At 45.1% G+C, this 22,478-nt stretch overlaps 1 protein-coding gene across 1 annotated transcript in view; it reads left to right on the top strand.

Annotated features, from left to right (window-relative positions):
• LOC135270819 (kelch-like protein 18) overlaps positions 1-22,056 on the top strand; it is a 37,488-nt gene extending 15,432 nt beyond the window's left edge. The window contains exons 2-6 of the mRNA XM_064367000.1: positions 4,670-4,779; positions 13,940-14,070; positions 17,086-17,226; positions 20,442-20,592; positions 21,379-22,056. Of these exons, the coding sequence (XP_064223070.1) occupies positions 14,006-14,070; positions 17,086-17,226; positions 20,442-20,565 (330 nt within the window). The 5' untranslated portion in view covers positions 4,670-4,779; positions 13,940-14,005 and the 3' untranslated portion in view covers positions 20,566-20,592; positions 21,379-22,056. The remainder of the gene's footprint in view (positions 1-4,669; positions 4,780-13,939; positions 14,071-17,085; positions 17,227-20,441; positions 20,593-21,378) is intronic.
• Positions 22,057-22,478: the final 422 nt, after the last annotated feature.

The following is a 22,478-nucleotide window of genomic DNA, read 5'->3' on the forward strand; positions in this document are numbered from 1 at the left end:
TCCCTCCTTATGTTCTGTCTGATCAGTCTCCTTGTTGAAAGTGGGGTTTGAGGTTTTCAGCTGTTACTGAAGAACTATGTCTTCCTTCAAATCTTTTAATTTTTGCTTTCTACATTTTAAGGTCCTATTATTAGGTGCATAATTGTTATATTGTCTTACTGTATTAGGCTTTTAAATTAATATATAGACCAGGCACACAGTGGCTCATGTCTATAATGAGCCAGCGCTTTGAGAGGCTGAAGTGGGAGGATCACTTGAGCCCAGGAGTATGAGACCCAGTCTGGTCAACAAAGTGAGATCCTCTGTCTACAAAATAAAAACAAAAAAACCACAAGCATATATATATATATTTCTTTCTCTCTTGTAACCTTTTTGTATTTAAAGTCTGTTTTGTGTGATATTAATAGAATCACCCCAACTCTTTTGATTATTATCTGCATGAAATATCTTTTTGCATCCTTTTACTTTCAAACCTATTTGTGTCTTTGGATCTAAAGTGAATTTCCTGAAGATAGCATATAGTCGGATCATGTTGGTGTTCTTTTTTTTTTTTGAGTTGGAGTCTCATTCTGTCACTCAGGCTGGACTGCAATGGTAGAATCTCAGCTCACTGCAACCTTCACCTCCCGAGTTCAAGCAATTCTCTTGCCTCAGCCTCCCAAGTAGCTGGGATTACAGACATGGCCTACCACACCTGGCTAATTTTGTGTTCTTAGTAGAGATCGGGTTTCTCCATGTTGGTCAGGCTGGTCTTAAACTCCTAGCCTCAGGTAATCTGCCTGCCTTGGCCTCCTAAAGTGTTGGGATTACAGGCATGAGCTACTGTGCTGGCCCAATTTTTTTTTTTTTTTTAAGAGACAGGGTCTTGCTGTGCTTGTGTATGTTGCCCAGGTTGGAGTACAGTGGTGAGATCATAGCTCACTGCAGCCTCGGTCTCCTGGGCTCAAGCAATACTCCTGCTTTGTTGTTCCCAAGTACCTGGAACTACAGGCATGCGCCACCTGGCTTTTTAATTTTTTTAATTTTTCATGGAGATGGCGTCTTGCTATGTTGCCTAGGCTGGTCTCAAACTCCTGGCCTCAAGCACCTGGCTTTCCAAAGTGCTAGGATTACAGATTTTAGCCACTGGCCTGTAGTAGAGATAGGGTCTCACTATGTGGCCCATGGTGGTTTCAAGCTCCTCAGCTTAAGTGATCCTCCCACCTCGGCCTCCCAAAGTGTTAGGACTACAAGCCTGGGCCACTGTGCCTAGCCACTTCTCATTTTCTTTTTTTTTTTTTCTTCTTAGTGCATAAGGAGGCAACCTCATTTTCTAATGTGTGTATTCTAAAGATGTTTTCTTTGCAGTTACCATGGGAGTTAACATCTCACAGTTATAATCTAATTTGAATTTATAATAACTTAAGTTCCATAGTATACAGATCTCTGCTCCGGTGCAGCTCCTTTCTCGTCCCTTTTCTGTTATGTCATAGATTACGTCTTTGTAAATCGTTATCTCGTTAGCCTAGATTAATAATTTTTTATGCATTTGTTTTTAGATCACATTGAAAATGAAAAGCAGAGTTACAAAGCAAAATTACAATAATGCTAATTTTTACAATAATGCTAATTGCTCCTGTGTTTGCCTTTACCAGAGATTGATTGATTGATTGATTTCTTTCTTTCTTTTCTTTCTTTCCTTATTTTTGGAGGGGGGAGGTGAGGGAGAAGGAGTCTTTGTTGCCAGGCTAGAGTACAGTGGCTCGATCTCAGCTCATTGCAGCCTCCGCCTCCTAGGTTCAAGTGATGCTCCTGCCTCAGGCTTCCAAGTAGCTGGGACTGTAGTTGGTAATGTATAGCGGTATAAGAGCCTCTATCAGCTTTTGTTTATCTGAGAATGTCTTTATTTTTTTCCTTAATTTTTAAAGGACGGTTTTCTCAGATACAGAATTCTTGGTTGTCAGTTTATGTTTATGTCGTTTTTGTTTTTTTTTTTTTGAGATGAAGTCTCGCTCTATTGTCCAGTCTGCAGTGCAGTGGCATGATCTCGGCTCACCCCAACCTTCACCTCCTGGGTTCTAGTGGTTCTCCTGCCTCAGCCTCCTAAGTTAGCTGGGCCTATAGGTGCCTGCCACCATGCCCAGCTAATTTTTTGTATTTTTAGTATGACTAGGCTGGTTTTGAGCTCGTGACCTCAAGTGATCCACCCACCTTGGCCTACCAAAGTGCAAGGATTACAGGCGTGAGCCACTGTGCCCAGCCTAGGTCTTGTATGATCATACATTTTGCCTTGGCATTTATGGCTTTCTAAATTTCTCAACATACGTGTTGCTTTGGAATGTCCTAATTTGCCAGAGTTTCACCTCAACTTCTCTGCCTTTTTTTTTTTTTTTGAGACGGAGTTTCGCTCTTGTTACTCAGGCTGGAGTGCAATGGCGCGATCTTGGCTCACCGCAACCTCCGCCTCCTGGGTTCAGGCAATTCTCCTGCCTCAGCCTCCTGAGTAGCTGGGATTACAGGCACGCGCCACCATGCCCAGCTAACTTTTTTTTTGTATTTTTAATGGAGACGGGGTTTCACCATGTTGACCAGGATGGTCTCGATCTCTTGACCTCGTGATCCAATTGCCTCGGCCTCCCAAAGTGCTGGGATTACAGGCGTGAGTCATGGCGCCCGGGCTTTTTTTTTTTTAAAGAGACAGGATTTCACCGTTTTGTTAAGGCTGGTCTCGAACTCCTGACCTCACATGATCCACCTGCCTAGGCCTCCCAAAGTGCTGGGATTACAGGTGTGAGCCACCGCGCCTGGTTCTTGGGCATCTATCTGTAATCTCTTGCCCCATATGTCTGTTAGTGTCTGTTAGTCTGTAGTCTGCTTCACAGCTTTCATTAGCAATACCTGCTGCTTTTTCTGCCTAAGTTTTGTGTTAGGTTGAAATAGAAACGAGCACCTTATGCCTGTCCTTCAAATACCCCTAGACAGGGTAGAACAGATACCTATGATAATTTACAAGTAAGGTCTGTTTTGCTCTTTGAGGGAGGGAGCTGGGAATTGGGCTTATACTGCTTTAAGACCAAAACCACTGCCATGCTGGAGAAGGAGTGGGGCAAGGGTGAGTAAAAACACTACAGAACTTTGCTAGTGTTTTTAAGATGGCTTTTTCTTGATTGGATATTGGCTTGTAGACCTTGGCTGTTTTCTAAAACTCTGACAAAGTTGTTTCACACAGTTATTGCTTGTTTTCTGATGTTTCTATGAAGGAATGAGACCTTGAAACTTCTGGTCTGCCATTTTGATGACTATGGGCTGTCTTTTTACTCTCTTGATAGTGTCGTTTGATACACAAGTTTTAAATTTTGAAGAAGTTCACTTTAATTTTTATTTTAAAGTTCCTTGTGCTTTAGGGGTCATATTTAAGAAATCATTGCCAAATCCAAGGTCATGAAGATTTGCCACTTTTTCAGTAGCTATAACAAAGGTCCAGGAGATAACTTTTCATCTTGACTTGAGTTCCATGTCTGTCTTCAAAGCAATGACTGTAGTGAGAGTAATAGATTATTCTGATTGGTCGTGCCGGATGGTGTTAGAATAGGTCCGAGACAGTGGGGTTGATACTACAATGCTGTTTCCAAAACGAAAGGGCTAGTGAGCACTAGAAAAATCAGTAAATACTTATTTTATTTAGTAAATGTGAAGCATTCATAGCACATTAAAAAGTTTATGGTACCCAGAGTACACTTTTTCTTTTTTTTTGAGACTTGAGTTTCGCTCTTTTTACCCAGGCTGGAGTGCAATGGCACGATCTCGGCTCACCGCAACCTCCGCCTCCTGGGTTCAAGCAATTCTCCTGCCTCAGCCTCCCAAGTAGCTGGGACTACAGGCGCGCACCATCACGCCCAGCTAATTTTTTTGTATTTTACTAGAGATGAGGTTTCACCATGTTGACCAGTATGGTCTCGATCTCTTGACCTCGTGATCCACCCGCCTCGGCCTCCCAAAGTGCTGGGATTACAGGCGTGAGCCACCACGCCTGGCCACTTTTTTTCTTTCTTTGTTTTAAGACATTCTCACTCTTTCCTGAGCTGGAATGCAGTGGTGCAGTCTTGGCTTACTACAGCCTCAACCTCCCGAGCTCAAGCGATCCACCTTAGCCTTCCAATAAAGAAGTTGGGACTACAGGCATATGTCACCATGCCTGGCTAAGTTTTGTATTTTTTCTTTTTTTGAGATGGATTCTTGCTCTGTTGCCCAGGCTGGTGTGCAGTGGCATGATTTTGGCTCACTGCAGCCTCTGCCGCCCGGGTTCAAGCAATTCTCCTGCCTCAGCCTCCTGAGCTGGGATTACAGGCACCTGGCACCATGTCTGGCTAATTTTTGTATTTTTAGTAGAGATGCGGTTTCGCCATGTTGCCCAGGCTGGTCTCAAACTCCTTGGCTCAAGTGATGTTCCTGCCTTGGCCTCCCAAAGTGTTGAGGTTACAGATGTGAGCCATCGCGCCCCACCCCAGAGTACACATTTTAATTAAAAATGTATTTTTCTTATTATAAATATAATATGTAAATGTTTAAAAGTGAGCTCCAGAATTATTGCTGCTGATGTGGTGGTCCTTGATAAACTAAGAAGTGGGAAACTAGTTTAACTTTTAATTCATGTTCTAAAGTACTAATTTTTGTGGTTTATTTTATACAGGTACTGCTATTACCAGAATTTGGTAGAAGAAGGATCTACTTGTTGGCAGCCTCTTGATAAAAAGAGATGTGGGGGGATTCTCGACCTGCTAACAGAACTGGACCTTTTCGGTAAGCTCTGAAATTTGCATATTGAAATTGCCAGTGTTTTAATTCTAAATATGTAACATTTTGGCCTACTGTAAAGGAAGATAATTTCTCTGCTGAGAAGTAGTTTCTGATTTTTTTAAAAATAGAAACTCAATTTGGAAAATAATTTCAAAAATGATTGTGAGACTGAATACCCAGCATGCCAAATGTCTTGTCATATAACCTTTTTTTTTTTTTCTTTTGAGATGGGGTCTTGCTCTGTCGCCCAGGCTGGGATGCAGTGGTGTGATCTTGGCTCACTGCACCCTCCGCCTCCTGGGTTCAAGCAGTTCTCTGCCTCAGCCTCCCAAGTACCTAGAATTAGAGGTGCCCGCCGCCACACCTGGCTAATTTTTGTAATTTTAGTAGAGACTGGGTTTCACCATCTTGGCCAGGCTTTCCTTCAACTCCTGACCGTGTGATCCACCCGCCTTGGCTTCCCAACATTTTGAAATTTATTTATTCATTTTTTGAGACAGAGTCTCGCTCTGTCTTCCAGGCTGGAGTGCAGTGGCACAGTCTTGACTCACTGCGACCTCTGTCTCCTGGATTCAAGCAATTCTCCTGCCTCAGCCTCCCGAGTAGCTGGTAGTACAGGTGTGTGCCACCATGCCCAGCTAATTTCATTTTTTTAAATATTAAGAAATCCCCAAATATTTATTTTTGTTTCTTTTCTTTTTCTTTTTTTGGGACAGAGTCTTGCTCTGTCGCCATGGTGGAGTGCAGTGGCGCAGTCTCAGCTCACGGCAGCCTCCTCCTCCTGGGTTGAAGCGATTCTTCTGCCTCAGCCTCCCGAGTAGCTGGGACCACAGGCGCACGCCACCACGCCCAGCTAATTTTTGTATTTTTAGTAGAGACAAGGTTTCACCATGTTGGCCAGGATGGTCTCTATCTCTTGACCTCGTGATCCGCCCGCCTCGGCCTCCCAAAGTGCTGGGATTACAGGCGTGAGCCACCGCGCCCAGCCTTATTTTTGTTTTCTTAGCAAAGGAATACGTACTCGGCTAGTAAGGAAAGCTAGTGAAATGTCCGTAAATGTTTATAAAAGTTGCATTGAGTGCACTATTTATGTCTAGAATTCAGAGCTATGCTTTGCCTGTGGCGTGTTGATGCAGTTTGCTAAACCACCTCTCAATTTTAGGGGTTATTGGGTACCAAGAAGTGTGAAGATGGTGGTAGCATTGGTAGCATTTAGTTGTAAATGGATTGTATTTTAAATTTGTAGGGAGTTAATTTTTTTGTAGCTAATGTAATACACTGTATTTTAACTCGTATTTAAACATTTTTTGCATTGTGTTTACAATTAATGAAATGTTATACAAATGCGACTTTTTTGGTTTTACTTGGTACATAGCAAAGAAATCTGACCTTTAAATGTATGCATTCAAAGGTATTGATGCTCCAGTTGAAACTTCTATTACTAGTACATTTTCTTTTTTTTTTTTTTTTTTTTTTCGTTTTTTGAGATGGAGCCTCACTCTGTCACCTAGGCTGGAGTGCAGGGGTGTGATCTCAGCTCACTGTATCCTCCGCCTCTTGGGTTCAAGTGATTCTCCTGCCTCAGCCTCCCGAGTAGCTGGGACTACAGGTGCATGCCACCACACCCAGCTAATTTTTATATCTTTAGTAGAGACGGGGTTTGACCATTGGCCAGGATGGTCTCGATCTCTTGACCTGGTGATCTGCCCGCCTTGGCCTCCCAAAGTGCTGGAATTACAGGCTTGAGCCACCGCGCCCAGCCCACATCAGTATTCTTTTTAATAAACTTTACCACAATTCAGGGTGTGTGAAAATCATTTTGATGGAAAAAGTTTTGAGAATCAGATCTTCAGGGAAATTTTTGCACTTAGGTAGTACAGCATAACAAAGAGGAGTACAGGTTTTGGAGTCAGATGTTACTTCCTAGGTGGGTTACCACTGGCACATTTTTTAACCTCCCACATCCTCAATTCCCTCTTACCCATATCTTTTGGAGCCCTTATGTAGGATAAATGGAATCATTCATTCCTGAGTACCTGCTGTGTACCAGTCACCTTTCTGAATGTTGAGGTTGCTGCAGTGAACAAGACATACGGAATAACTTTATTGTAATGGGAGAAAACAGACCATAAGCAAATAGACAAAAACAGTGTAATAGCTGATAGCTGAGTGCTGTAAAGAAAATGAAGCAGGATATTGGGAGAATGAAGATGGGGGCAATTTTAAAGGGGTGGTCAGAGGAACTTGAGGAGTGGCATACATTTGAGTTGTGACTCTTGGTTTATAATGTATGCAGAACATTTAACTGTAGTACCTAGCACTTGGTAGCATTTGAAATAATTTGAAATTCGATGTTTTTTCTGTCTCTTACCGTTCTCCGCATGTCAAATAATTTCCAATTCTACATTGTGTGTGTGTGTGTGTGTGTGTGTGTGTGTGTGAGAGAGAGAGAGAGAGAGAGAGAGAGTGTGTGTGTGTGTGTGTGTGAGAGAGAGAGAGTCTAGCCAGGCTGGAGTGCAGTAGTGCAATCTTGGCTCACTGCAACCTCTGCCTCCTGGGTTCCAGCGATCCTTCTGTCTCAGCCTCCCAAGTAGCTGGGACTCCAGGTGTGCGCCACCGAGCCCGGCTAATTTTTTTTGTTTTTTTTTTTTTGGTGTCTTGCTCTGTTGCCCAGGCTGGAGTGCGGTGGCACAGTCTCAGCTCACTGCAACCTCCACCTCCCAGGTTCAAGTGATTCTCCTGCCTCAGCCTCCCAAGTAGCTGGGAGTACAGGTGCCCGCCACCACACCCAGCTAATTTTTGTATTTTTAGTAGAGACAGGGTTTCACTGTGGTTGACCAGGCTGGTGTCGAACTCCTGATCCATCCACCCCGACCTCCCAAAGTGCTAGGATTACAGGCGTGAGCCACCACACCCTGTCAATTTTTGTATTTTTCGCAGAGACAGGGTTTCACCATGTTGGCCAGGCTGGTCTTGAACTCCAGATCTTAGGTTATCTGCCTACCTTGGCCTCCCAAAGTGCTGGGATGACAGGCGTGAGCCACTGTGCCTGGCCTTCAATTATAATTCTAAGAAAATTTATTTTTATATCTGAAGTTTATTAAAACGAATTCTTTAAGGAAATGGATGTGGATTATGGTCCTTGTGACAAAGTGAACCGTCTTATGAGAGACATAAGAATGTGAGGGAAGAAGTCCTGAGTCCTCAAGGTGAGTAAAGTAAGAATTTGTGGAACATAAAATGTCCTTGTAGGCCAGGCACAGTGACTCAAGCTTGTAATCCTACCACTTTTGGAGGCCGAGGCAGGAAGAGCACTTGAGCCCAGGAGTTTTAAGATAACATGGGCAACATAGTGAGATCCCTGTCTAAATTTTTTTTTTAAAAGTCTCTGTCTATTCTTTCCCCCAGATTTACTTACAGGCAAAGTTGGTACAGATTCTGAGTCACCAGGATCTGCTTGGCAACTCTTAGTAGAGCCTGAGTGTGTGTGTGTGTGTGTGTCTGTGCGCTTGCGCCGCTCAGAAGCACAACTCTTAGTAGAGTCCAAGTGTGTGTGTGTGTGTGTGTGCGTGCGTGCGCGCACACGCGCCTCTGAGAAGGTTTCTCTGAAGTACTTTGGGTTGAGTTTTTTGTAACTCTGCTATCATGACTCTTGATGTGAAATGTCCTTTATTTATTATTGGCTGGTACTTATTGGCCTAGGGGATGGAAGTAAAGGAACTTTCTGCTAGCTTTATTTGTCAAATAGTGTGAGTATTTGTGCCTCAGTGGGGTTGCTCAAGATGATAACCAAGGTCGCTCTAGCCTTTTCCCAGTGCCTATATCAAGCTGTCAAACAGTAGGATGCTCTGCAGCAGTACTGACTTTGTGGCTGTGGTGACTCATCAGGATATCACTTAGGCAGCAGCTATCTATCTGGAGAAATAATTTCCAACAGGTATGAAGGTATGAATCTGTTAGCCTATGCCTTCATCATTTCTGTCTAGGAGAAGGGGTCAGCCATGGTGCACTGTCAGGCAGAACCTTTCATCCCACCCTTCCTGCGAAGTGTATTTCTGTCAGTGTCATATGCTCTTGGCTTTCTTTGTTGTCAAGTCTCTGGCAGATTGAGGGTGCATATTATCTCTCCTTCTGCTGTGTGTGCCATTGCACTGGACTTGGGGAGAGGAGTAAGAAGTATTGTGTTAAAATGTTAATCCCTTTCAGTGGTTGCCCAGTTGTGAGTCCTAGCTCTCTCAGACTATTGGCATTCGGTGTGCTGGAATTAGCATTTTATTTTCTCAAATATACTAATGTGATGTTTGTTGTCTATTCTTATTTAGCCAAATTAGTCACTAAAATGCCCTTATAGAAGATAACTCTGGAAGAGGTATTCATTTCTCTGAAACGTTTATTCTCCTTCCTTCCCTCCCTCCCTCTTTCTTTCCTTCTTTTCCTTCCTTTTCTCTTTTTTTCTTTTCTTTCCTTCCTTTCCCTTTCTTTCTTTTTTTTTTTTTTTCTTATTTTATCTTATTGGAGACAAGGTCTCCCTCTGTCACCCAGGCTGGAGTGTAATGGTGCAGTCATGGCTCACTGCAGCCTCGATCTCCTGTGCTGAAGCAATCCTCCCAACTCAGTTCTCCACAGTAGCTGGGACTATAGATGCCCACTACCACACCTGGCTAATTTTTGTTTTTTTTTTTTTTTTTTTTTTTTTTTTTTTGGTAGAGACAGGGTTTTGCCACATTGCCCAGGCTAGTCTTAAACTCAAGCAGTCTACCTACCTTGGCCTCCCAAAGCAATAGGATTCCAGGTGTGAGTCACTATGCCTGGCCTTTTTTTATTATTTTAAAATTTTAAAATTTTTATTTTTTAGAGATGTAGGGTTCTGTTCTGTTGCCCAGAAGTACAGTGGTACTATCAGAGCTCATTGCAGCTTTGAACTCCTGGACTTAAGCAATCCTCTCACCTCAGCCTTCTGGGTAGCTGGACTACAGGCATCTCACACTATGTTCGGCCAATTAAAAAAAAAAATTGTTTGTAAATATGGGGTTTTTTTTTTTTTTGAGACAGGGTTTCACCATGTTGGCCAGGATGGTCTCGATCTCTTGACTTCGTGATCCGCCCACCTCGGCCTCCTAAAGTGCTGGGATTACAGGCACCCACCACCACGCCCAGGGTTTCACCATGTTGGCCAGGCTGGTCTGGAACTCCTGACCTTAGGTGATCCACCCGCCTTGGCCTCCCAAAGTGCTGGGATTACAGGCATGACCCACCCCACCCAGCCTAGAAGACATATTCTACCAGAACAAGTGAATAAATAAGAAAGAGGACTAAGTGGGAGGAAATGGGGTTGTCAATATAGATGAGGGAAACATAATTCTCAGGAAGAGTTCCAGTAGATAGTGTCTCAAGAAACAGACAACTTAAACAATTGATAGAGTACCTGACTGAATATATTAACAGGAGTTTACACTCCAGGGAAAAGAAAATTATACAAAAAAGAAATATACTCACAGTATACAACATGGCTTGGTTATAAATAATATTCACATAGACTTAATGCAACTCTTAGTTTAACCAAAATTTGACCTAATTATATTGGAAAGATAGGAAGTGTATGGGGTAGTACATGAAGAAAGGTATCAGGACAAGTTCCTAATCTTCCATAATAGGAATTAGATTACTAATATAATAGTTATCTTTTGCCACATAACAAACTACTCCAAAATTCAGTGACTTTTTTGTTTTTGCAGAGTGCAGTGAAACAATCTTGGCTCACTGCAGCCTCTGCCTCCGATGTTCAACCGACTCTTCTGCCTCAGGGACCGAAGTAGCTGAGATTACAGGCATGTACCAGCATGCCCAGCTAATTTTTGTATTGTAGAGACATGGTTTCACCATGTTGCTCAGCTGCTCTCAAACTCCTGATCCACCCTCAAGTGATACACCTGCCTCGGCCTCCCAAAGTGCTGGGATTACATGCGTGAGCCACCCTGTGCCTGGCCCAAAATTCAGTGACTTCAGGTATTTATTATCTCACAGTTTCTGAGGGCCAGGAGTTCAGAGTCAGCCTAGACATTTCTCACAAAGTTGCAGTCATCTGAAGGCTTGACTGGAGCTGGCTGGAAGATGCTCTTCCAAGCTCATTCAGGTAGCCATAGAAGGCTTCAGTCCTCTTCATACGGGCCTCTCTTGAGGATATGTTATTTAGCTTCTCTTAGAGCAAGTGATCCAGGAGAAGAGGGTAAGAGGCATTTCAGTGCTTTTTATGACGTAGCTTTGAATGTGACATACCATCATCACTTCTGCTATATTCTGTTGGTCACATAGACCAACCCTGACATACTGTGGGAGGGGACTGCACAAGGGTGTGAATACCAAGAGTCAGCGTTTACTGGCGGCTATTTTGAGGTTGGCTACCACAGGGAATAACTAAAAGTGAAAAGTCAACAAGTGATAAGTCGTCATATTATTTAGAAAGATGGTGAAAAGTCCTAGAAGGAAGAGGTTGCCCCTGGGAGTAGGAATCAGGGGCAAGGAATCAAGAAATCAATGCTAGTTGTTGTTGTTGTTGTTGTTGTGTAATAAACTTTGTAGAACAACTTTAAGAAATATGAGTAGGGGCCAGGTGCAGTGGCTCACTCCTATAATCCCAGCACTTTGGGAGGCCAAGGCGGGTGGATCACTTCAGGTCAGGAGTTCGAGATCAGCCTGGTCAAGATGGTGAAACCCCATCTCTACTAAACATATAAAACTTTAGCCAGGTGTGTTGGTGGGCGCCTGTAATTCCAGCTACCTAGGAGGCTAAGGCAGGAGAATCGCTTGCACCCAGGAGTCAGAGGTTGCAGTGAGCCAAGATCATGCCAGTGCACTCTAGCTTGAGCAACAGAGGGAGGCTCTTTCTCAAAAAAAAAGAAAAAGAAATATGAATTGGGTGTAGTGGCTCACACCTGTATTCCCAGAGCTTGGAGAGGATGAGGTGGGAGGATCATTTGACACCAGGAATTTGAGACCATACTGGCAACATAGCAGACTCTACCAAAAAAAAAAAAAAAAAAAATTGAGACCAAGCGCAGTGGCTCACGCGTGTAATCTCAGCACTTTGGGAGGCCGAGGTGGGTGGATCATGAGGTCAAGAGTTTGAGACCAGCCTGACCAACATGGTAAAACCCCGTCTTTACTAAAACTACAAAAATTAACTGGGCATGGTGGCGTGTACCTGAATCTCAGCTACTCAGGTGGCTGAGACAGGAGAATCACTTGAACCCAGGAGGTGGAGGTTACAGTGAGCCAAGATTGCACCATTGCACTCCAGCCTGGGTGACAGAGGGAAACTCCATCTCAAAAAAAAAAAAAGAAAGAAAAATTAGCCAGATGTGGTGGCACATGCTTGTAGTCCTAGCTACTTGGGAGGCTGAGGTGGAAGGATCACTTGAGCCCAGGAGGTTGAGGCTGCAGTGTGCCATTCTTGTACCACTGCATTCCAGCCTGGGTGACAGAGCAAGACTCTGTCTCCCCAACCCCCAAGAAAGGCGTGGGAGGGGGGTGGGCAGAGAGGCTCACTCCTGACTCCTATAATCCTAGCACTTTGGGGGAGGCTTAGGAGAGAGGATAGCTTGAGCCTAGGAGTTCAAAATCAGCTTGAGCAGGGCTCAGTGGCTCATGCCTATAATCCCAGCACTTTGGAAGGCCAAGGTGGGAGGATCACTTGAGGTCAAGAGTTCAAGAACAGCCTGGGCAACATGCCAAAACCCCATCTCTACAAAAAAATACAAAAAAACGTTAGCCGAACTCAGTGGCATGCACCTAGAGTCCCAGCTATTTGGAGAGCTGAGGTGGGAGGATCACCTTGACCCAAGGAGGCTGAAGATCATTGCAGTGAGCCATGATCTTGCTACGCTCTCCAGCCTGGGCGGCAGAGTGAGACCCTGTCTTCCCCAAATCCCCCACAAAAAACCAGGCTGGGCAATATAGCAAGACACCGTCTCTACAAATAATAATTTTTTAAAAATTAGCTGGGTGTGGTAATGCACACCTGTAGTCCTAGCTATTTGGGAGGCTGAGGTAGGAGGATTGCTTGAGCCGGGGCGTTCAAGGATGCAGTGAGCCATGATTGTGCCACTGTACTCCAGCCAGGGTGAGGGAGTGAGATCCAATCTCAAAAAAAGTAAAATTTTAAAAAAGTGTACGTGTATTGGTATAATTTTTTTTAATTATAAACACCCCCAAAACATGCAGCCATTTAATGTCCCCAACATTGTAGTAGAGCAGCACCTAGATTACATGATGAATTCTATGAAGAATTTGAATCTGTTAAAGATCCCTTGGCATTTGAAAGATTGTGTGTGTAGATAATAAACCTGAAGTTCAGTGAAAGAAGGCATAGTGACAGGGAACTGAGCTAGAATCCTTGGATAAACATTACACGATAAGCATCACATAGTGAGATTCTCTGGCTTTCCACTAATGTAGAACCTGATAAAAAGGGGAAAAGGACTGTTTTGCTCTTCCTGGAGAATAGAAAGTTCTTAAGTGGAAATGTTTATATAGCTTGGAGCTATAAATGGCTTATTGAAGGGAAGAGCCTTTGGCAGATAGTTGGAAACACTTTATAGAATTCCTCAGACTAAGGGCCCGTCAGTGAGGATTTGATACTCATTGGAGGAAGAGCTGGCCTCTGTCCCTGCAGGCCATGCAGAGCAGCCAGTCCACAACACCAGTATATCTCCTCACACCCTCCTGTCACTACATATTTACTCTTGTTGAGGAACATACTGTTAGGAGCACCAGCGATCTTGACAGTTTGTCTAGTCCATCTGCCTTCCCATAAAACTGGGGTTGGGATAAAGTGTTAGAGGAATCAGTTATTCAGGTTGGTGGAGTAGCTGAAAGGGGTGCATTGGAGATTACCATATAACTAAAAACTATTACATGAAACATTCAGTCTTAAATTTTTAAACTATTTTAATACTTCATTAAAATGTATTGTTTACATTCTTCTACTGTAACTGAGTATATTGAATTTAAAATACTTCAGGGTCTCTATGCTTAGCCTTGGCCTCCATGTCCTGGGGTGCCTTCAGCGTCATTGCAATGGGCAGTGGGGTATGCTGTGGAGGGGGGCAGGTTTGGTTTTTATATTTGCATTTCTCAGTATCTTTGTGTTTTACTTTGCCCACAGATTGGGGACCACAAATTCAGTGCTCACCGGATCGTCTTAGCAGCCTCGATCCCATATTTCCATGCTATGTTTACAAATGACATGATGGAGTGCAAGCAGGATGAGATTGTAATGCAAGGAATGGACCCAAGGTACTGAATCCCACCGTTAGGTTTCATAGGCTGCTTTCCAGGTGCAGTTTCAGCCTGTGCATGCTTCCACTGAGGACCTGCAGCAGGACAGTGTCTAATAGCCTAGCTCCACACAAATAGTAAGTGATTAATAACCTCAGCCAGTGCCCTGAGATGGGGTTAAAATGAAGGGAGTTTTGGCTGGCTTCGGTAGCTCACACCTGTAATCCCAGCACTTTGGGAGGCGAAGGCAGGCAGATCACGAGGTCAGGAGTGTCCAATATGACGAAACCCTGTCTCTACTAAAAATACAAAAATTAGCCGAGCGTGGTAGCAGGCGCCTGTACTTCCAGCTACTTGAGAGGCTGAGGCAGGAGAATCACTTGAACCCAGGAGGTGGAGGTTGCAGTGAGCCATGATCATGCCATTGCACTCTAATCTGGGGGACAAGAACAAGACTCCGTCTCAAAAAAAAAAAAAAAAAAATGAAGGGCGTTTTAATGCTGTTTTTACCCTACTATAAGAGAAATACATTTAATAGGATCTAGATTCCATGGTTTTGTTTTTTTTTTTAACTGGGGCTGGGTTTAAGGGTGGTGGTATATTCTCTGCACTTTTCTGGCTAGTCATTTTAGCTGACAAAATAGTTCTTCAAAGAAGTGTCTTCATTCACGTCCCTTCTCATCAGTCTAGAACTGTGTTGTCCACTGAAGCTTTCTGCAGTGATGGGAATGTTCTTTCTATTTGTACTGCCCAAAATGGTAGCCACTAGCCACAGATGGCTATTAAGCACTTGAGATATGACTAGTGGGACTGAAGAATTGAATTTTAAATTTTGCTTAATTTTCATCAGTTTAATTTTAAATAGTCACATGTGGCTAATGGCTACTATATTGGACAACACAGATCTAGAAGATGGTAGCTGTTTTGGTTATTTCATGGTTCAGAAAATTGAAGCTCAAGGGGATCAAGCCCAAGGTTATCCCATTAGCTGGTAGTCAGTTATTTCCCATCCTCTTAATCTGACAGTGGTGACAACTAGGGAGAAAAGAGCTAGGAGACTGTGTGTTACCCTCTGGATGACCGAAGGTGATCTACCCCAATACCGGAAGAGGATTTACATACCCCTGGCAAGGTAGAAATCTCAGGTCAGGCTGGGCGAGGTGGCTCACACCTGAAATCCCAAGAATTTGGGAGGTCAAGGTGGGAAGATTGCTTGAGGCCAGGAGTTCAAGACGAGCCTGGACAACATAGACCACATCTGTATATATAAAATTTTTTTTTTTCATTAGCAGGTGTGGTGGTGCACACCTGTAGTCTCAGCTACTTAGAAAGCTGAGGTGGGAGGTGAGCCCAGGAGGTCAAGGCTGCAGTGAGCTGTGATCACACCACTACGCTCCAGCCTGGGCAACACAGTGAGACTTTGACTCTTAAAAAAGAAAGAAAGAAATCTTAGGCCAGTTATTTATGAGGAAAGACATAGAAGTAACTGTCCAAGGGCCGTTGTGCACTCCTCTTCCCTGAGGTGTGTGTCTGAAGGAGCATGCTCATCCCATGAATAGTCTAGGTGCTTCATTTAACAGAAATTGCCTGAACGTCCATGATGAGCACAGCTCTATCCTCTGTCTGAGTTATAGCAGTGAGGAAACAACAACACTTCTCCTCATTCTGCCAACTTTCCTTTTTTTTTGAGCCGGAGTCTCACTCTGGTGCCCAAGCTGGAGTGCAGTAGTACAGTGGGCTCACTGCAACCTCCACCTCCGAGGTTCAAATGATTCTTCCGCCTCAGTCTTCCATGAATAGCTGGGATTACAGGCACCCACCACCCTTTTTTTTTTTTTTTGATACTGAGTCTCGCTCTGTCACCCAGGCTGAAGTGCAATGGCATGATCTCTGTTCACTGCAACCTCCACCTCCTGGGTTCAGGCAATTCTACTGCCTCAACCTCTGAAGCAGCTGGGACTACAGGTGTGTGCCACCATGCCAGGCTAATTTTTGTATTTTTAGTAGAGATGGGGTTTCACTGTGTTGGCCAGGCTGATCTCAAACTCCTGACCTCAGGTGATCTGCCTGCCTCAGCCTCCCAAAGTTGCTGGGATTACAGGTGTAAGCCACAATGCCCGGCCTCTGCCAGCTTTCTAGTAGTGATTTGGTAGTCTCCAAATACATGCATGGTATGGCTAAGAGTGAAAGTGATAAAAGTGAAGCAGAGTAAAGACTAGTGAAGGATAGTGGGGTCTGTGCTATTTTGGGGTGATCAGGGAAGGCCCCTGTCATGGGGTGGCATTTGAGCTGAGACATCTTAATTGAAATGAGGGAGTGAGCCATCTCGGGGAAGAGCCCTCCAAACGAAGCAGTCATTGCAAAGGCCCCGAGTGAGAATACGTTCAGAATGTTGGGAGTCCAGTGAGGAAGGGAGAAAGTGGAAGTGATGAGGATAGACAGATGGAGAGGGACCAGAGCACATACAGCCCTATAGATGCAATTTGGATTTCATTTTCAGCATGAATTGAAAGCAGAATAAATGTTAGAAATCTCATTCTAGAAATTTACCCCAAAGAAATAACTCAAAAACATTCTAACAGCAAGATGGTCATGGCTATTATGCTTACCAATAAAGGAAATAAATGATAGCATATTTGCATGTTGAAATATTATATAGCAGCCACTAAAAACAATAAACATGAAGACAGTGTAGCAACATGGGAAAGGGATGGATAAGTATTTTATGATTATATGGCTATAATTCATGCACGTAGGCGATCAGGGACTGAAAATGAATATAGAAGAACGGCCGCTCTTGACTTTTTCAATAGTGTAATTGTGGAGTGATTGTGTTCTCTTTTTTAGAATTTTCTATAGGGCAATGAAGACAACTTGGTAGATGAGTTTTGGGCTGTGGTGAAGTAGTTACTCCATCAGATAGATTCTCAAAGAGCATGGGCTAAATAATGTCAGTTCAGTTAGGACCGAAGTCTTCCGTGGACCAAGACTCATCTCTAAAGAGCATCTCACGGCTTTCCCTCTTTCCTCTAGTGCCCTGGAGGCTCTAATCAACTTTGCCTACAACGGCAACCTTGCCATTGACCAGCAGAATGTTCAGTCATTGCTGATGGGGGCGAGCTTCCTGCAGCTGCAGAGCATCAAAGACGCCTGCTGCACATTCCTCCGAGAACGGTGAGGCGATGTGATGGGCCTGGCAAAGAACATGATTATTTCATTTTTGGAATGTTCCACCAGTTTGCTGAGTTCTTGGGGCCATATATAGGTTTATGAAGGGAGTTGAGCTGGAAAGATTACTCTGCAGAGCTTACGTTTCTTGAAATCAGTATGTAGCAGTGCCCACTTCTTTGAGATGAACTTTCTCAGAACGTGATTTGCATAGTCCAGCTTTCTTTCCCTTGGCTTGACATGTACGTCTTCTCTTCCTCCCTCTCCAATCTGACCAGCCACTAACTGAGCTGATTTCTCACCAAACTGATTTGTGCAGTGCTCCTCAACTGTGGATTACAGGCACCTGCCACCATGCCTGGCTAAACAAAGATAGTCATCTCCGTCTTTGTTTAGATACTTTATTTACTCTCTTTGAATTTCTTTTTTTTTTTTTTTTTTTTTAAGACCGTATCTTGCTGGATCTTGCTCTGTCACCTAGGCTGTAGTGCAGTGGTGTGATCTCGCCTCACTGCAACCTCCACCTCCCATGTTCCAGCAATCCTCCCACCTCAGCCTCCCAAGTAGCTGGAACTATAAGCACGTGCCATCACACCTGGCTAATTTTTGTATTTTTGTGTGTGTGTGTGTAGAGATGGGGTTTTGCCATATTGCCCAGGCTGGTCTCAAACTTCTGGGCTCAAGCAGTCTGCTCACCATGGCCTCCCATAGTGCTGGGATTCCAGGTGTGGGCCACTGCTCCCAGCCTTCTTTGAATTTCTTGACCTTCCTTTTCGTACTTCAGTTCTTTGAGAGCCTACCCAAATTTCACTTCCTAGAATTCACTATCTCCCTTAGTCCACTGGGAACTATCATTTTATGCACTTTTATGGTCGACACCATAGATTATACTCCCACCTATTTCTAGTGCTTGGTAGTGGGCCTTGTGAGTCTGTCTCCCATGACCACCTGACTGAGCAGATAAGAAGGCTCTTCCTTCCCTTCAAGAGACAGAGCTTTTAGTCGTAAGATAAACACCTTTTAACCACCAGAGGCCTAGGGATGAGAGAGAGTGCTGGGCCACACACAGGCAGGAGGAACCCAAAGTTCTGGGATTGCAGGCATTAGCCACCATGCCCAGGTGAGAGAAATTATAGCATATTTGACTGCTCATGGGAATTTTCCAGAAGAGAGGGAATGTTGGAGAAATGGGAGAACAGTTGTTGGAATGATGTTCTGGAATAAGTGAGAATAGTCTAGAGCATAAGGGTGTGCATCTTTGATAGGAGCACAAGCTATCCACATCCACAATAGCAGGAGGGAGAGCTGGGGCACACACCCAGGAGCGGGGGACAGGTAGATTCTTACTGACATTCTCTTCTGAATTGTTTGTTTTCTCACCTGAGAATGAGGATGAGGGAGGAGTGTTAGAAATGTAAGGAGGCTGGGAGCAGTGGCTCATGTCTGTAATCCCAGCATTTTGGGAGGCCAAGATGGGCAGATTCCTTGAGCTCAGGAGTTTGAGACCAGCCTGGGCAACATGGTGACACCCCATTTCTACTAAAAGCACAAAAGTTAGCTGGCGGTGGTCCAGCTTGAAGTCCTGGCCTGTAATCCCAACTACTTGTGGGGGCTGAGGCGGGAGGATCACTTGAGCCAGGAGGCAGAGGTTGTAGTGGGCTGAAATTGCACCACTGCACTCCAGCCTGGTCAGTGGGGTGAGACCCTATCTCCACAAAAAAAAAGAGAAAAAAGAAAAAAGAAATTCGAGGAGGGATTAAAAGATACGATTCATTTTCCTCTTTCCTCTAGGAAAGGGGGATGCTAGGGAGGTGAAGAGGGCTTGATAGGAGCCTGGTAGAAAAGTAGACCCTGGGCTTGGCAGCATAGACCCTGTGATTTAGACGAAAAGTCCTCATTCCAAGAACTAGGTGTCCTGTCCCTAGCTCTTACACTAATTGATATGACGGGGGCAGCAGCTCACATTTCTTTGAGTGATACATTTTGTGAGGGCTATAGAGCTTTAGAGGGAGATATCCTTGTGGCTGGAGCCATTGGGAAAGGCTCCTTGGAAAACATGGATCTAGAGCGAGGCCTTAAAGATAAGGGTGTGGGTTTAGATGAAGAGGAGGAGATGAGAGGGCATTTTAAGTGAGGGGGGACAGTGTGAACAGGAGAACCAGCCCACCCTTGCTGAAGTACAGAGAGGGTGATGGAGGGAGTTTAGAGGGAGTAGGGATGCAGGGACAGCGGGAAGGGAATCAGGCATTTTGTTTTGACAGAAAGGAATAAGATGCCATTGATGGTTTTTCACTAGGAAATCATAATCATAATGAAAGTCAGGAAACTGTTCTAGTAGTCTAGGAAGTAGAGAGAAATCAGGATTTTAGAGACAAGTAGGAGGAAAAATTGATGGGCCCAAGGGAATGCTTCAGTATAGAAAGTGAAGGCATTGAGATTGGAGGCCCGGGGTATGGCCCCTGGGTGGGAGGATTTGCTGCCAGAGCATCCACTCTGTCATGACAGGTCTTTGAAACTGCATTGGCCTGGGTCAGGTACGACCGGGAGCAGAGGGGTCCCTACCTGCCTGAGCTACTGTCCAATATCCACCTGCCCCTCTGCCGGCCCCAGTTCCTTTCTGTTGGGGTCCGTGAGATCGGCACGTCTGCCAGGGTTCTCTTGACCAGCAAGAGGGTCCCGATACCTGGAAGAGAGAGTGCGCAGAAGAAAAGAGAGATAGAGAAAAATGGGTCTGGAGGTCTGAAATGAGCTGTGCTCAGATCAGCGATTTATTCTTTGTGCACAGGAGTTTATATATGTTTTTTCATACAGTGACTGACGTAGGTCCCATTACAAAAGTTTTATCAGGAAGGAACAGAAAATTACTAAGTAAGCATGGGAGGGGGTAGCATACAGGTTTATCTAAAGATCGCTGAACCCAAAACAAACAAAAGATTCTTATCGTATAAAGATTCTTAGCCTCTTACCAATGACTACAGTTACGGTAAATAACATCAAGGCTAGCGATAATTTGAGGGGTAGCATTTTTTTAGTAACGTGAGCGATCACGGGATTTAGTAAATGCAGGTAAACAGAGTCATGAAACCAGCCCAGAACGGGAACTTCAAGAGACAATAGTCTCGTAAATAGGCAGGCCTCACCCAGACATGCCATTAGCTCAGTGGATCAAGAATAGCCTTCTGCAAACTCAGGCCTCTATCACTTCCTTCCTTTTTCCTCAGCTCGACTGCCCTCAGCGGGGGGAGACTATGTCCGGGCTCTAACTCCGTAATGGCGGAGACACGGAGGGGTCTCTACGCTGGTGGAGTGATCCCCATACCTTTCAGACCTAGTACAGCAGGATGACCTGGTGTGTTGCTGCCACAAATGCAGGTGAGTGAGGGTGGACCTGCACCTAACAGTGCCGAAGGTCTAAGCAGGGAGGAGGAGCTGGCCACCTGTTCCAGTTCTGGAGGGAGAGGATTTAAAGTAGTCAGTCTAATTCATGGCACGCAGATTGCCCTCTGTCTAGGAGCTGGAAGAGGAAGTGTTAAGAACCCAAATCTTACGCCTTGGGCAGAGAGACGTGCTGTGTGGGAGCATCAGAGCAGAAAGGGCTTTCCCCTGCTGAGTTATCTGAGGATTTTCCAGCATCTTTGTCCACTGAGCTATTTATGAATGTGTAAGCATCTTTACTGCCTGCCCTGACCCCATCCACACCAGCAGCTCACTCAGTGGTGCAACTGGCACTTCCTGGGGTTCCTTACCCTTTTCAGTAAATATTAGTACCCTGGGTTTGGGGACTCTGGCAGGTGTAGGCTTTACATCTACAATGATGGGCAAGGGGTGAACGTGTTAATTCCCAAATTAAGGGAAGGATTGTGCTTTTTATCTCTTCTGAATCCCCCCACAATGTCCAGGGCAGAGCCCAGCACAGAGGAGGTGTTCAGGAAATGGAGGCGGGTGGTGATGGTAATGGCTGGAAGTCAGAGGGCAATAGAATCTCCATATATGGTTCCATCTTCAATCACTACTGAGAGAGTCCCAAGAGGCATATGATGTCACTCCCCTTCCATGACAACTCTAACCCAAGCACACAGCCCTTCCAGGAGGACACTTGGTTTCTAGGTGCAAAAATCTATGTCCAGCCCCTCACAACACTCGCTTTTTTTTTTTTAGACAGATTCTCACTCTGTCACCTAGACTGGAGTGCAGTGGCAGAATATGGCCCAGCGCAGCCTTCATCTTCTGGATTCAAGTGATCCTCCCACTTCAGCCCCCCAAGCAGCCAGAACTACAGGCGTGCACCACCATGCCCAGAAAATTTTTGTATTTTTTGTAAAGACAGGGTTTCCCCATGTTATCCAGGCTGGTCTTGAGCTCAAGCAATCCGCCCACCTCGGCCTCCCAAAGTGCCAGGATTACAGGCGTGAGCCAGTGCCTCCGGCCCCCTCCCTTTCTCCCTCGGGACCTTGTGGGAAATGCCTCTCCTTGGGGAACCAGCCTTTGATATTTGTTATAACAAAGCAAGTCTCTGAATGGCCACCAGGAAACTTCTGTGTTAAGACGCTCGAGGTTGCTTCATTTGTTTTGAGTGGGAATGAACAGAATTGGCAACGAGCACCCACGAAGGCTCGACAAGAGAAAGGGAACGTTTGGTGGGGCGGTAGGCACCAGGTGGGTCTCTATCTTCCAGTGCTCCCGTACAGATCAGAGGCTGTCATGGGGAACCCTCATAGCTACCGTAGTGGCAGCGACAACACCCGAACCCCAAACACTGGTTCCAGTTGCACGTGGCCTTGGCTGAACAAGACTGAGACTCAGGCAAACCTGGCCTTTCTCCTTTTCCTCACTCAATGTGCTGAACCCCCGCGTGGAGCCTGGGGGGCAACAGGCCTTGGACCCATTCCGGTCCCTCTCAGGAGCGGTTTCCTCATCCGTAAAGAATAGGGCTCGGACTGGTGATCCCAAAACCGTCTCTAGATTGAAAACCGACTAGTCAGAAGAGTCCAGACAACCTCCAGCTCCCTGCCTCATGGCTTCAGTGTCGTGAGAGCGACCTGGGATCCCTTTGTGGGACCAACGAACATTAGCTCTGAAGACTGTAAGTCGTGGCCAGGCTGAAAGGACTCCTGCGATGTCTCGCCCTCCTTCACCTGGGTTTCAGAGATGAGCGACCCAAGCTGGGAACCTCCAGATAGAGTGGTGTTTGGAGTCCAGCCACGGTCTCCCGTCTCCCTGCTCCCACTGGCGTGCAGACCCTGCTCACCGTTTACCAG

Source organism: Aotus nancymaae, unplaced genomic scaffold, assembly GCF_030222135.1.
Source record: "Aotus nancymaae isolate 86718 unplaced genomic scaffold, 86718_ANA_hifiasm-v0.15.2.pri h1tg000067l, whole genome shotgun sequence".
In the NCBI taxonomy this organism is placed as follows: Eukaryota; Metazoa; Chordata; class Mammalia; order Primates; family Aotidae; genus Aotus; species Aotus nancymaae.